We start from the raw sequence: 16,624 nt of genomic DNA, 5'->3' as shown, positions 1-16,624 counted from the left end.
GCTTTATGTTCTGGTCTTCATTCAATGCTGTATTGTTTCCTGGGATAGGACAGTCCAACAGCTGAATGTTTCACTGAAGACTCATTATAAACACGCCCCATAACTGAAGAACACACACACACACACACACGCTCTGGTTGTGTGTTCACCTACGACTCTGTCTGTTGTTCGCGCCACACGCAGGATTAGTGTGTGATGTGTTGAAGGAATGGCATGCCAGGGAACAGGTGTGTTGTGGTTTTCTTTCTCGTCCTCATCTTCCTCTTCTCTCTCTCTGTCAGTTGTAGTTTCTCCGATTTTTCTTTGAATGAACGGTTGAGAAACTCCTCTCTCGTTCTGTGTTCATGATGTTAGCTTGTCTAAGCTTGGCTTTGGCCAGTGGTTCTCCGCTGCTTTTGCTTCAGGATTTTTCATTGGACATGATATTGGACTCAGAATCAAAAGTGATTATTAAAGTGATATTTCTGACTCTTGAATTCTGATGGGATGAGGCACATTTGCAACTGTTGTAAAGTTGATATAAACACACATGATCGCATGTTTTATATTAACATGGAACATTAGGACTGCATTTCTTAAAAGAATGATTTTGAAAATTGTTAATAACAGCCAGGTGTAACTTTGTATTTACATTGTTTTTACATTGCATTTGCATTGTTGTATATTTGGCACACCTATCATTCTATCGTTCTATCTATCATTCTATCTATCATTCTATCATTCTATCGTTCTATCTATCGTTCTATCTATCGTTCTATCTATCATTCTATCTATCGTTCTATCATTCTATCGTTCTATCTATCATTCTATCGTTCTATCTATCATTCTATCGTTCTTTGAGTCTATCTATCTATCGTTCTATCTATCTATCGTTCTATCTATCGGTCTATCGTTCTATCTATCATTCTATCGTTCTATCTATCGTTCTTTGAGTCTATCTATCTATCTATCTATCGTTCTATCTATATATCGTTCTATCGTTCTATCTATCGTTCTTTGAGTCTATCTATCTATCTATCTATCAATCGTTCAATTGTTCTCTGTCTATCTATATATCGCTCTATCTATCATTCTATCGTTCTATCTATATATCTATCGTTCTATCAATCGTTCATTCAGTCTATCATTCTATCTATCATTCTATCGTTCTATCTATATATCTATCGTTCACTCTAAAAACTCCTGGGTCAAAAATAACCCATAATGGGTTATTTTTGACCCAACTCCTGGGTTAAAAAGGGACCAACTAATTTATGGGTTATTTCAACTCAGAAAATTGGGTTATGCTTTTTGACCCAAATTATGGGTTAAATACCTGACCCAAATGTTGGGTTTAAAAAACCCAACATCTGGGTAGAAATAACCCAAAAATTAGTTGGTCCCTTTTTAACCCAGGAGTTGGGTCAAAAATAACCTAACTTGGGTCACTATCCCAGTATGCCTTATTTCAGAAAATAAAACTTTGTTTTACATTATATTACACACTTCAAGCACTTTTACATTTTTATTGCATGAAATAAAAATCTATAAGAAAAAACACACACTTGGACATGTTTATTTTCATATTTATTTTAGGTCACACTGTAATAACAAATTAGAAATAAAAAATAGAAAAATAAACAACAATTCTCAGAAGAGCCTTAAGCCTGGGGCCAACTTTGGGGACAAGATTTTTGATGGTGTCCTCATCAAAGAGAAGAAATGCCTCCTCATCTATCTGAAAGACAGAAAACAAGACAATATGAGTATTGTTAATAAGTCGAGACAATTGTGAACCACTCACCAAGCTAACAAATAATCACTTTTAAGGTAATGCAGTGGCTTTTTTATTTATTTATTTTTTACGTGGCCCAAATTGCTAGTTAACTAATGTGGTTATTTTGCAGCATTAACATTACCCATTTTGTGTGAATGACATTTTCTTTCATTAAAATGTGTAATGACAGCCCATTCTTATGCATAACAGCTTAAAGACAAGGCACAATAATCTTTTAGGGTTGTACATACCCCACTGTCGAAGAAGTTGTGACTTTCACAAAATCTTGCACTGACACATTTAAGTCTTATTAAAAAAAAAAAGTAGGTATAGAGAGATGATAAGGGCAATAAGAGTAAAATGCTCACCTCTGTCAGCTCAGACAGCTGCCACTCAGTTAGCTTATCAGCGACAAAACTGTGGAGAAAACATAGCAATATAGAGGTTAGCAACAATTTGAAGACTTACTTGACCCGCTTCTTTAACTCTACCTAACGTTACTTCAGCCAGTAGAGCACTGTATAATATGATAAGCACGGCACAGCTGGTAAATATAACTCAACTATTGTGTTGCCTCGTCGCTCTGTAGCCGCAGCTATGGGGCTCGCACACCGGACGAGAAGCGCCGCGTCGCGTCTAGGACAACTCGAGGTATCGCTCACCGGACGTGCACTCTCTCAAGGGGCTCGCGAAGAGCAGCGCCGCGTCTTTAAAATTCGAACACATTATTCTCTATGAGTGTAACGGACACACACACACACACACAGCGGCGGTCTGTCCGCGGCACCCAGCAACTGCTCAGGACCGTGTTCAAAATCGCGTCCGCTTGTGCGATAACGTTACCTCGAGTTGTCCTAGACCTAGATGTTGTCGTGATAGCCGCGGCTACATGCCAACCACAGAATTACCACGGCTAACGCTAGTCTCAACGTAGCAACGTATTTTTATTTTTTTCTATCGTTCTATCTATCATTCTATCTATCGTTCTATCTATCATTCTATCGTTCTATCTATCGTTCTTTGAGTCTATATATCTATCGTTCTATCTATCTATCGTTCTATCTATCGGTCTATCGTTCTATCTATCGTTCTATCTATCATTCTATCGTTCTATCTATCATTCTATCTATCGTTCTTTGAGTCTATCTATCTATCTATCTATTGTTCTATCTATATATCGTTCTATCGTTCTATCTATCGTTCTTTGAGTCTATCTATCTATCTATCTATCAATCGTTCATTCTATCTATCGTTCTATTGTTCTCTGTCTATCTATATATCGCTCTATCTATCATTCTATCGTTCTATCTATCTATCTATCGTATCTATATATCGTTCTATCTATCATTCTATCGTTCTATCAATCGTTCATTCAGTCTATCATTCTATCTATCATTCTATCGTTCTATCTATATATCTATCGTTCTATCAATCGTTCATTCAGTCTATCATTCTATCGTTCTATCTATATATCTATCGTTCTATCATTCTATCAATCTATCATTCTATCAATCGTTCATTCAGTCTATCGTTCTATTGTTCTATTGTTCTATCATTCTATATATCTATCTATCTATCATTCTATCAATCGTTCATTCAGTCTATCATTCTATCGTTCTATTGTTCTCTATCTATATATTGTTCTATCTATCATTTTATCGTTCTATCTATCATTCTATCGTTCTATCTATATATCTATCGTTCATTCGTTCTATCATTCTATTGTTCTATCAGTCTGTCATTCACTCTATCTGTCTGTCTGTTTGTCTGTCTATCCTTCTGTCATTCACTCGATCTATCTATCTATCTATCTATCTATCTATCTATCTATCTATCTGTCTGTCTGTCTCTCAGTAAGGCCTAAATAGTCTTCGAATTATTTGAACTGTTTTAAACTTTCAGGCAAAGCAAGATTAACTTTGCCTTGACAGATGTTCCTTATAGCTCTCTGTTTCTCTCTCTCTTCTCTCTCTCTCTCTCTCTCTCTCTCTCTCTCTCTCTCTCTCTCTCTCTCTCTGTCTCTCTCTGTCTCTCTCTCTCTCTCTCTCTCTCTCTCTCTCTCTCTCTCTCTCTCTCTCTCTCTTTCTCTTAGCTGTTAGCTGATTATATAGTGCAGTGTGAGCTGGTTGATGTGGTTTGTGTCTCTGTCAGTCTTGTCCTGGAGCTTCATCTCTCTACAGCACTGAAGAAAGACCGCAGGGTGATTTTATATCGCTTACAGAGCCGAGACGGAGATTGATGTCGCTCTGAGGATGAGGTGTCACTTAAGATCTGTGGGAAATCGCTTATTGAATTGTTGAATTTTCATGCGGAATCCTTAATAAGGATATAGTGGAAGACATGAAGCTCATAATGAACTTTTTCTGATCCGTTGAGCTGGTTTTGCTGGCTTCACTTTTCACTTGACTCGATTTCGTTTTCTCTTTCCCTGTCTCTCTCTCTCTCTCTCTCTCTCTCTCTCTCTCTCTCTCTCTCTCTCTCTCCTCTTCAGGGGGGTTAGGTCCAGAACTCGGCCCCCCTCCCTCAGTGGACGAGGCAGCAAACACGTTGATGACTCGTCTTGGCTTCCTACTCGGAGAAAAAGTGAGCGAGGGGTCTCAAGGGCCGCAGTACAGCATGGAGGAGCCCGATGACGCACAGGTAGGCTATTCAACCTCTCCTCCTGCTATAAATACGCATCTTCCTATCATATAGAAGTGGTATAACACATACGTTTCGGCTCTCGGCCTTTCTCAGGCCTTCAACACACTGAAGAAGGCCTGTGAGCAGAAACATATGTGTTGTTCCACTGTGAAAACAACTAAATAGTGCGGATCATAGTAATTTTAAGTAATTAAAAAGATAGGAAACAAGGTATAAGACAAGAGAGCGTGGTGTAAATGAACTATATTACCCTAGACTATTAAAAAATAAAAGTTCTTTATTGGAATCTATGGTTCCATGAAGAACCTTGAACATTCATAGAGCCTTTCCATTGCACAAAATGTTCTTTATAGTAGAAAAGGTTCAGATTATTAAAACGTTCTTTAATCTTTTTATGTTCTTTAATCTAAACTTTTTTTTTTTTTCAGTCGCTGTAGTCAGATACATAAACAGTGCGCAATAATAATAATAGATTATTGTAGAGTAATCATATTTATCCTTATGATAATGTCACTGGTAACACTTTACAGTAAGGTTCATTAGTTAACTACATTAACATGAACTAAGAATGAACAACACTTCAGCATTTATTAATCTTAGTTAATATTAATTTCAGCATTTACTAATATGTTATTAAAATTAAAGGTTGTATTTGTTAACATTAGTTAATGCACTGTGAACTAACACGAACAAACAATGAACAGCTGGATTTTATTAACTCACATTAAAAAAGATGAATAAATACTGTAACAAATGTATTGCTCATTGTTAGTTCATGTTAGTTAATACATTAACTAATGTTAACGAATGAACCTTATTGTAGTCATGCCACATTTGGGATGTGGGAGAATTTTAATTGTCATGAAAATAATATCACGATGCAGTAAAAAGAAACGTCCACAGTTTTCTCAGTAAAAAACCCATGTTCTTTGAGGTGTCCGCTTTATTCAAACATGATCTTTCCCTCCTGCAGAGAAGAGGACACATATGGCATTCAGATGAGTTTACCTCTAATTAGGGAATTATGTAAGGACAGCCTCTTTGCTATTCCGCTCTGTTGATTCAGCAGTTTTCAGAATTTCCCTCACGTTTGCGTGCTTTCGTGAGCTTCACCACTAGAATGGTTTAAACAACAGGATCAGAAATATAGTGTTGAATAACCTCAGAGAAAGAGAGAGAGAGAGAGAGAGAGTGTGTGTGTGTGTGTGTGTGAGGACTGTCTCTCTGACCTTAAGTAGTTGTGAGGGCTTTAAGGCGAGGTGCTTTGCCTGTTGTGACGTTTGATGTTAATGTTGGGAGTGGGCAGATTATCCGTGCCATGCTTCATCATGCCCTGCCCGGGTCCTCAGTGCCCACCTGACCCGAACCGACACCGGCCTGTCACTGAGCGTCACTGCATCCCATCAGAGGCGGAGAGAGAGAGAGAGAGAGAGAGAGAGAGAGAGAGAGAGACAGAGAGAGAGAGGAGAGAGAGAGAGAGAGAGACAGAGAGAGAGAGAGAGAGAGAGAGAGAGAGAGAGACACAGAGACAGAGAGGCTTCATTGGTCAGCTACAAACACAAGCACGCACTGAGAGCAAAGGTTATGTGCAGTGTTGGGGAAAGTTACTTTTAAAAGTAATGCATTACAATATTGCGTTAACTAAGTACGTTACATTACTTTAGCATTACTTTTTCTCACCTGGGCTGGGCTTGCTTGTTTGTTTTCTAATAACAACAAAAAAAGTAGTATTTTTGGCAGATGTAAAGACCCTTTCACACCAAAAGTGAAATGAATAAGCCTCAGGCTGAAGGAAGTGCATATTTACGCATGTACAATAGAGTGCATAATCTATAATTTAGTAATTTTTATTAGATAATTGAAGGTCAGCAGCAAAGACATTGGTTGATAAAGTGAGATTAAATACATAAAGAGTATTTGAGTAATTTAATATAGTTAATTATAAAAGTTTTGCGTAAAATTCTGAGATTAAATTGTACCTTTTTAATTCATTTTGAGGAATACTGAATGTTTTTGTGCAAGTGAGATATAATGCATGTTCACATTTAGTCTAGAATTAAAATAAGCATCGTGTTTGTTTACACAGCGCACACACACAACACCTCCTCACTTTATTTCTCTCAACATGGGGACAGGAGAGCTGTCAGTCAATAAATGTGACCCTGGACCACAAAACCAGTCACATGGGTCAGTTTTTTGAAATTGTGATTTATACATAATATGAAAGCTGAATAAATACTCTTATCATTGATGTATGGTTTGTTAGGATAGGACAATATTTGGCCGAGATACGACTATTTGAAAATCTGGAATCTGAGGGTGCAAAAAATTCGAAACATTGAGAAAATCTCCTTTAAAGTTGTCCATTTATGTTCACGATTGTGCTGCGTTCACTCACTAAAATAAATGTTTTATATATTTACGGTAGGAAATTTACTAAATATCTTCATGGAACATGATCTTTACTTAATATCCTAACGATTTTTGGCATAAAAGAAAAATCGATCATTTTGACCCATACAATGTATTGTTGGCTATTGCCACAAATATAATGTGCGACATGTGACTGGTTTTGTGGTCCAGGGTCACAAATGTGAAAAAGTAACTAGCGTTACTTATTTGAAAAAGTAACTTAGATATTTTGTTGTAAATTGAAAAAGTAATGCGTTACTTTACTGGTTACTTGAAAAAGTAATCTGGTTACGTAACTCAAGTTACTTGTACTGAGTTACCCCAACACTGGTTGTGTGTGCAGGGTTTAGGAGCCAGCGGGAGGATGAGTCCGTGCTCCACCCTGACCAGCAGCACCGCCTCTCCTCCGGCCTGCAGTCCCTGCTCCACTCTCCCCTCAGCCCCGGGACAGCCCGTCACCAGCCCCTCGTCCACCCTGGAGAGCAGAGACAGCGGCATCATCGGTAAGAGTGTTTAATGCTTTTCAAAGAAGTCTCTTCTGCTCACCAATGCTGCGTTTATTTAATACAGTAAAAAAAAAAGTTATGTCGTGAAATATTATTACGATTTAAAATAATCCTTTTCTATTTGAAAATATAGTAAAATGTAATTTATTCCTGTGATCAAAGCTGAATTTTCAGCATCATTACTCCAGTCTTCAGTGTCACATGATCCTTCAGAAATCATTCTAATATGAAGAAACATTTCTGATTATTATCAATGTTGAAAACAGTTGTGGAAATTGTGATACATTTTTGGTCAGGATTTCTTGATGAAAAGAAAGTTCAAAAGAACTTGTTTTAATATTTAGAAATTTTTGGAATAGCATTTATTTGAAATAGGATATTTTGCAACATTATAGATGAGAGAGAGAGATAGAGAGAGAGATATTGTAGAATCGATTTACACACGCTGTTTGTGAAATTACATTCATTCAAATTATTATTATTGTTTCCCACAATACAAGCGTGGAGCTTATGGGAAAATTATGCACAATTCTCGCAATCGCCAAAATTCAGGCCCTGAAAAGATTGATACTTCACACCCATCGAAACAATATCCCCTTGCAAAATATTGCAATATTTTTCCCTCACCTCTAGTGTATACTGAATTTAATGCATTAAGCGACATGGCTTAATGCATTAAGCCATGTCATACATTTTTCACATCAAGTGTTTTAATATATTCTGCTGTTTTAAGTGTGGCGAAGGCTGTATATGTGTCCATAACTTCATCTAATTTTTCTTCTTTTGAGATGTGATCTAAATATTCATGCTTGAAACAGATGTGAACCTGACAGGCCCTCCGGCTCTCTGCACCTGTCACACGACTGAGAACTATGAATTAGTGTGTTCAAACTGGAAAAATGCCATGAGGTGTAGTGCACTACGAGTGCTCAGATAATACACTTGTTTTCTTTAAAAAAAAGCAACAAAAAAAAAAAGTGTTTTTTTGGTAACACTTTGTAATAAGGTCCCATTAGTTAACTACCATTGACTAACAACGAACAGTACATTTGTCATTAATCTTTTTTTAATGCTAGTCAATACAAATACAACTGTTCATTGTTTGCTAAGGTCCGTTTAATATTAACAGATACAACATTTGATTTTAAAGTGAGTCGTCAGCACTTCCAGTCTCACTTCCTGTTACAAACCTACGTAACAATGTAACAAATTTGCATAAAGCCAGTCTATGCTCTTCATTGGCTGCCGATGATCGACGTCTAACTTTGACCCGCCCTCGAAGGCTATAGTCATAGCTGAGACTGGAAGAGTTTGGTTTGTGTTGTCGACATTTGCTCTTTGCTGCACTTCAAAAGGATGAGGTTCATATCACTGACATCAAGTGCTGAGGAAGAGCTCAAATTCAGATATGGTGATAGGCGTTTTATTTCTGACATGCGCTGTAAGAGGTCGACCAATCACAGCAGACTGGGACATCTGACCAATCAGAGCAGTATGGAGAGTTATAGAGAGACTGAATCTTTGAACGAACCGTTATCAGACTCTTTGGCAAAAGAGGTGATGTGCAATCTATATTATGAGAAAATGAAAGTGTTTTTTGACCTTGGATGCTTGTAAACCTGTTGTAGGAGACTCCAAAACAACATTAGCAACCTTTAAAATGGCATAATAGGCCACTTTATTAATGTATTAGTAAATGTTGAAATTAACATTAACTTAGATTAATAAATGCGTTAGAAATATTTATTATTGTTAGTTCATGTGAAGTATTGTAGCTAACTAATGTTAACAAATGGAACCTTAATGAAGTGTTACCAATATTTTTTAGGCTCTAAAGCTGTGTTTTTCACACATATATCTTAAGATAATGCAATGAAAGTCAATCCAAATGATGCTTGCAAAACTGAGCGGTTCTGCAAGAGCTTAATTGCTGCAATCACTTTTCATACAGTATATTCAAATCCAGCTCCTCCAGGGAAATTATCCTTTCTAACAGGATTTTCTTGTCACAACTTTACATAAAAAAAAAAAACGCATGTGAACTGTAAGAAGCACAAATCTTGACAGCTCCTCTTTTACATCCTGCCTCTTTTCCCAGCCACCCTGACCAGTTACTCGGAGCCGGTGGACAGGAGCGGGAAGCACGGCGATGGCTCTCGAGGCAGCAGCCTGAAGCTCTGGCACTCACACAGATCCACACTGGACTCCAGCCTGTACCGTGTGGACGAGAACATGGCCGCCTCCACCTACAGCCTCAACAAGATCCCTGAGCCGAGCTCCGCCCACTATTCCTCTCACCCCACCCCACTCTACCTCATGCCCCGCCCTAACTCAGTGGCAGGTGAGTCTTAAGCCCCGCCTCCTCTGTTAATGGATGTTTGTTCATTCTATCGCTTTATCAATCCTGATTGTGATTTCCTTTTGTGCCACTCGATTGCACATAACAATCCCACTGCTTTGGGAACAGCTTCCTTTGGCAAATCCCAAACACACAAATCATGAACGTCATGTTGATCACTGGGAAACATTCAGATTATAAGCATTAGATCTGTTACAGTTCATGACTTTTGGATTGGAATTGAATTAAAGTTGGACTTTGCAACTTTTTTTGTTTAAAATGAACAAAATGTAAATAATGAGTCGATACACTATCAGTCCTTCTTTCAAAATGTGTTTTTGTCTTACCCTGATTCACTATGGTAAGGATGTTATATGAGTGTTCATATTTTAGACCGAGCCGGGTTGCTTTTTGCACGAAATTGGCGAATGCTATAGAGCTCGTAATAAAACAAGAATCAACATTGCTTGGCTTTTCGGAGATGGCGAGAACTGAGGGATTTGAAATGTTGTAAAAGCGACGTTGAGATGGCATTTTTATTACTCAACAGGTGAAGGTATTTTATTGAAGAGATACATTTCCACATGAAGCTTTCTAAGAGAGTTCATTGTAAAGCATTATCTATTGTGAAGGCTTATTTCATAAAACCTATTGTTGTTGTTGTAGCTGCTGTGCTGTCATTTATTTTCAAGGAAGTAGCGTGTCCATTAATGGGTAAAGTAACATCTTCAGCTGGTCAGCTTGAGATCCTTTCCATTTCAACTGGTTATATCTCAGTAGTGAATGTTTTAAGAGCAATAGGATAAACGTATTCATCCGCACAGTCACTCAGAGCCAGAGCACAACCACATGCAATGTTCTTCCACTCGAGGGCCAAAGGTTACATAGTGCACCTTTAACCACAAACAACAGGAAGAAAATATGAAAGTAAAAAGTCACACAAAAATAAAACACGCAAGAATAGGTGTTCTGTTTAAGGTTTGCTTTGTTCATAAAATGAGAATTAAGGAAATATTCATAAAATACGTAAAAATGTTATAGGTTGCACTTATTTACACTTATTTATAATGTATTATTGTTGTAGTATTTATTATTAATATTTCAATAATTTACTTACAATAAATACTTGAAATGCAACCTATAAAACCACACTTATTTTATGAATATTTCATGTCAATATATATGTATATATATATATATATGTGTGTGTGTGTGTGTGTGTGTGTGTGTGTGTGTGTATATATATATATATATATATATATATATACTACTAAAACATCAATAATATAAATAAATGTACAATACATTTAATGTAAATAAATGTTTGATGCAACCTATAAACATTAATTGTTTAAAAAGCAACCTAAAAAATTTTACATATTTTTGAGTATTTCAATTTACATAATTATAATAACAATTTTTGTTGTGGTTGTTTTAAATAGCCCACATTTCGATGGGTAATTCGTACTGAGAAATGAGAAGTTTCTTTAAATGTCATTCAACTTCCTCATATTTTATTCATAAGGAATTTAAAAGGCATTGTTGACTCATTATGAATGGCTCACAGGTTAATGCACTCTCCACTGTCCAATCCGGTAACACCATTCCAGCTTCAGTCTCCGTCTTCAGTGCATTTCCAGTTCAACTCAATCATACAAGTGTGTTCGCTCACAGCCACTCATTGCCATCAAATAGCAGTTAGTGATGGAATCAGCCCGGGTCATAAACTATATGTTTTAGCTCTGCACTGCCGGGGTGGCGCTAACAGGAGATAAGAGGCGTCTAATAGCGGCAATAATGATGAGTCTTCTGGAATAGCGCTCCCTGAAGTAAAAGCTAAATCTGTCTGATTATGTTGATATGTCTCTTATATAACACAGCGCCTCTTCATTGCTGGCTGATTGTGTTATTGTCCAAGTAATCAGCATTGTTGTGTTTATGAGAAGAACCTTTTTTTTAGGAGAGAGAGAGAGAGAGAGAGAGAGAGAGAGAGAGAGAGAGAGAGAGAGAGAGAAGTGAGTTATGGTTATCTCAAAAGAAAGTGGCTCTCAAAAGGGCAAGTGATATAAAAGATTATTTCTTAATGGAGAAAACGGCTGGTATTCACGCTCACTGATCAGAAGTGATGCAGTTGCTCTGAAAAACCATCCAACCCTGGCAGCGGCATTAACCGTTTTTCAAATCTGACTGTGGCAAGCTGTTTAGAACGCTCTGGAAAATATACTTTATAATATAAAGATGAATTATTATTTTTATTGTGCCAGAATATTTGTCATATTAAGTTAACACACAAATGGCAGGTCTGTCATTATTTACTCATCCTCGTGATTTTTCACACCCATATGAATTTATTCTTTGTAACAAAAAAGCTGAATATCCTGGCCACCCCTGTCATATAATAAAGTGAATAAATACTGGTGTTTTTAAGCTCAACAATTACTACAAGCTACAAGTTCGATTAAGCCATACAAATATGAAGGAATAATAAAACACTGAACTTGGTTAAGGTGTTTAACTGACAACATTATTTGGCAAAAAAAAAATGCAAACAGCTTCAGGTTTTATTTTACTATGCAAAGAAATACATAGAATATATATATATATTTTTTTTTAAAGCTGACAGGAAAAAGCATATACTTACTACAACATAATCAGTTATTATTATTTCATTGGTTCTCTCTTGTTTTTGCATGTGTTCATCATTTCTTTGTATAACAGCTTGGCCAAAAATGATGTCTGAAGCACAATTTGTCATGTTTCATGTGTCAGTTTTCCAAGGCCGGACATCACTTTTGGCCACTACTGTATTCAAAGATTTCTGAAGTCATGCATTTACAGTCATTAATGTATTATTTTTAATTTAGTAATTTTTAAAAAAAATGTAGTAATTTTTTTAAAATGTAGTAATTTTTTACAAATTTAGTAATTTTTTTTAAATTTAGTAATTTGATTTGTAATTTAGTAATTTAGTAGTCTATTGTTTTTGTTGGTGAAGTCAGTTCAGTGTTGATTCAGGTCCATTGTAAAGATCGTCAATTATTAAATTTGTTAATTTCATCTATAAAACAGTTCTGCAAAACATGATGTCATCGTCCAGCTCAGCTCAGTCCTCACACAACAGCGTCAGCGCAGTCAGATCAATAATAATGTTGACTATTAAGTGTCCCTAAGCCAGAGGAACCCAAACTCCATCAGGAGACAGACTGGAGAAGAAAGCCATTCTCCTCTGGCCTCCTCTGAACGAACACTGTGTCATTATGATTCAGGCAGCATCACAAGTCAGAATTCAGATCGGGATCGGGATCGTTCAAATATTCATCCAGGAGCTTTTCACAGGTCACAGGTCTGTGTGGAGGACTTGTCTGGTTCTCCTGGTCTTTGCTGAGGATCTGTGAAGATGTCTGTCATGTCGACGAGGCCTTCACAGGGGATTGTCTTGTAGACACGGTCTCTGCTGACATTCAGGGCTGGGTTTTGGTCAGGCGCAGGTCGGTATAAGAGTAGATAGTGGGTATAAATCGGTATAAAGATGAGACAGATAGACTAATATTAGCATAAATGCCATTCTTCTTTCAATGTAACAAGTACATCGGGTGTTATAGGAAGGAAATCAACCTGGTTTCAGTTGACCAAATGTATGCAACCTAACAATCATTTGACTGATATGAATAATAGAAATTGATAGTGTGTTAAAGTGTATGGTCTGTGTGATCTATAGACCTTATGTGCCGGAGAAACAAGCCATCTTTAGAATTTTGTGTTTGAACTTGTAGCTCTATATATTTCTATGGCATCGCTGTCGAGGAGTAATTAGCTGTGGTGAAGTGGATTTATTTATTGCAGAGTTAACGAAAGTTATCATGAGCATTGAAGTCATAATTAAATGTCAGTAGACCGGGAAGATTTTAAAACGAGTCGTTCATTCATAAATCCGTAAGATCTTAACTTAAGGCTACAGAAGATTTATAGATTAATTTACCAATATACCGTTATACCAATAAATCCACCGTTAGAAGGAAAATTGAAACAAAAATGGCAGTTCTGTCATTTTTTACTCATCCATGACATTTTGCTTTATGCACAAAAGGTGAAGAATTTTGAAGAATATCCTGACTGCTCTTTTCTTTATAATAAAATGTCAATGGGGACTGGGGTTGTCAAGCTCCAAAATGACAAAAACACCTTAAAATTAGCATTGAAGTTGGTCAGTATGACTTGATGTTCACACGAGAAGTGGATGAAGTCATTATTCATTCGGTCCTTAATGTTTCCTTCCACTGATGTTTTGAAAAACAGGCAAAAAAAAGTCTTAAAAAATGATATATCGACACCATTTGATACCAAATGCCATTGATTCTTGTGATTAAAACGTATTACAACTACCATATTTGACTTATCAGTCTGTCTTTCATACAAAGTTATCATATGGCTTCATAAATCCTGCAATATACAGTACAGGCCAAAAGTTTGGACACATTACTATTTCTAATGTTTTTGAAAGAAGTTTCTTCTGCTCATCAAGCCTGCATTTATTTGATCAAAAATACAGAAAAAAACAGTAATATTGTGATATATTATTACAATTTAAAATGATAGTTTTCTATTTGATTATACTTTAAAAAATAATTTATTCCTGTGATGCAAATCTGAATTTTCAGGATCATTACTCCAGTCTTCAGTGTCACATGTGACATCCACTCTATCACATGATCCTTTAGAAATCATTCTAATATTCTGATTTATTATGAGTGTTGGAAACAGTTGTGCTGCCTAATATATTTGATGAATAAAAGGTTAAAAAGAACTGCATTTATTCAAAATAAAAAAATATTTTCTAATAATATAAATCTTTACTATCACTTTTTATCAATTTAACACATCCTTGCTGAATAAAAGTATTGATTTATTTCAAAAAAAGAAAGAAAAAAAATTACTGACCCCAAATTACTGACCAGTAGTGTATATTGTTGTTACAAAATATTTATATTTTTAAAAGATTTGCTGTTTTTTTTTCTTTTTTTACTTTTTATTCATCAAAGTATCCTAAAAAAGTATCACAGGTTATGAAAAAATATTAAGCAGCAGAACTGTTTCCAACTTTGATAATGAATATCATATTAGAATGATTTCTAAAGGATCATGTGATAGACTGGAGTAATGATCCTGAAAATTCAGCTTTGCATCACAGAAATAAATTATTTTTTAAAGTATATTCAAATAGAAAACTATTATTTTAAGTTGTAATAATATTTCACAATATTACTGTTTGTTTGTTTTTTCTGTATTTTTGATCAAATAAATGCAGGCTTGATGAGCAGAAGAAACTTCTTTCAAAAACATTAAAAATAGTAATGTTTCCAAACGTTTGGCCTGTACTGTAGCACATGAGTCGCATAGAGGACTTTTTATTATATTTGCGTTGTGTTTTTTTGTCAACTTCGAGCTTGACAGCTCCTGTCACCATTCACTTCCACTATATGGAATAAAGCGTCCAGGGTGTTTTAAAAAAAGTACTCCTCTTTTACTCCGCGGAAGGAAGAAAGTCCTCCAGGTTTGACATGACATGAGGGTGAATTGTGGAAATAGTTTGTCTTGGTCACAGACAGCGATGATTGTTTATTCAGTGCGGGCAGTGCTGCTAGGGATCATGGGAGCAGATGTACTCATTAAACATGTATCGTAACGTGTCTTTTACATCAGTCAGTCAGAATCACAATGAGGCAAATCTCCACGGTGGCCGTCTGGATGTCTTTTCAATGCTAAGCCTGTAGTAACGCTGGCTTAATGTAATCTAATAGTATCCAAGCAAGCTGAAGTAATACTAATGCGTGTTTGTGGACTCCCATCGGCCTCCGAGAGGAGAGTTGAGCGCTGTAAGATGCCATTAGTAAGAGAAATCAGAGATTAAAGCCCTATTCGAATGGGACTAGTTTTTCCAGAGGAGGTTCGCTTTGTGATTTTAAACTCGTCCGAACATGTTTGTTTTTGTCAAACAGTCACAGTAAAAATTACCGGGCAAGTTGCCTTCAGTTTTTTGGAGACCGGTTTGGAATATCTGTGACTGTGATTTATATTATTTCTTAACTCTTCTTTTCATCTGCTTCCCATTGCTCATTTAACCAAAGCTGAATTTGTCAGCCCACATTCACTTTGTATTTAGATTCTTTTTCTGAAAATGGATGGCTGCTGGGATCCCGTCGAACATAACAAGAGAATGAAGACAATAATGAGAGTGTGTTCACAGATTTCTCCGAACGGTTTTGGCCTTCCTACAAGCATTAGATGTAAAACACTGCAAAAATGATATTCTTCCTCAGTATTTTTGTCTTGTTTTCTAGTACAAATTCTGAAATCAAGATACATTTAATTGAGAACCAAAATGACTTGTTTACTGAAAAATGTATCAAAATGAAGTTTATGCTTAAAACAAGAAAAAATATGTCAGTGGGGAAGTTAACAAGTACATTTTTCCTACCCCAATTGGCAGGTGTTTCGTCTTGCCTTAAGCATGAACTCACTTCATTTTGATAAATGTTTTAAATATCTTAAAGAGGACCTATGCTATTATACATCTTCAAAACTCTTTTAGTGTGTAATGTCAAACAGAGCATGAAAAAGTCACTCCAGCGGGAGTTATTCTTCATATCAGTGTCACTGTTTCTGAAACGCCTCCATTGTAGTCTTGTGGGAACGAACACGTCACAATATTCCTCATTTAAATAATTAATACGCAGAATAAAGGGGCGGGGCCTGGTTGAGTTAGTTAGTAGTGTGTTGAACTGGCGGTTATGGTAAGGGGCGGGACATTTCCCAAACATACTCGAAGAGCTTGACCAATCACAACACATTGCTCCAGCCGACCAATCAGAGCACAGTGTGCTTTTCAGAAGGAGGGGCTTCATAGAGACAGGAACTAAACAGAGCGTTACTGACAGCCTGGGAAGAGAGGAGTTGTAACAATGGAGAATA

General features: G+C 36.4%; 1 protein-coding gene and 1 long non-coding RNA gene across 7 annotated transcripts in view; both read left to right on the top strand.

Annotated features, from left to right (window-relative positions):
* The window catches only part of tanc2b (tetratricopeptide repeat, ankyrin repeat and coiled-coil containing 2b), a 125,643-nt gene that overhangs the window by 69,736 nt on the left and 39,283 nt on the right, over nucleotides 1-16,624 (top strand). For 4 of the 5 annotated variants that reach the window (XM_082152051.1, XM_082152050.1, XM_082152052.1 and 1 more), the window contains 3 exons: nucleotides 4,248-4,396; nucleotides 7,155-7,314; nucleotides 9,416-9,658. In XM_082152051.1, coding sequence (XP_082008177.1) covers nucleotides 4,248-4,396; nucleotides 7,155-7,314; nucleotides 9,416-9,658 — 552 coding nt within the window. Of the gene's footprint in view, nucleotides 1-87; nucleotides 228-4,247; nucleotides 4,397-7,154; nucleotides 7,315-9,415; nucleotides 9,659-16,624 lie in introns of those variants that run through there. The other variant, XM_082152054.1, reaches the window with a different exon arrangement.
* Nucleotides 11,080-14,917, top strand: LOC309485400. Of its 2 annotated transcripts, none has more exons than XR_014201173.1 (2): nucleotides 11,080-12,518; nucleotides 12,598-14,917. It is a non-coding gene; the product is annotated as an uncharacterized lncRNA (long non-coding RNA). The 2 variants fall into 2 exon arrangements; XR_014201174.1 differs by having other exon boundaries at nucleotides 11,080-12,539.

This window comes from Leuciscus leuciscus, assembly GCF_965113295.1.
Source record: "Leuciscus leuciscus genome assembly, chromosome: 21".
In the NCBI taxonomy this organism is placed as follows: Eukaryota; Metazoa; Chordata; class Actinopteri; order Cypriniformes; family Leuciscidae; genus Leuciscus; species Leuciscus leuciscus.
Note: the sequence above shows the minus strand (reverse complement) of the source record. Positions and strands in the feature narration are given on the sequence as shown.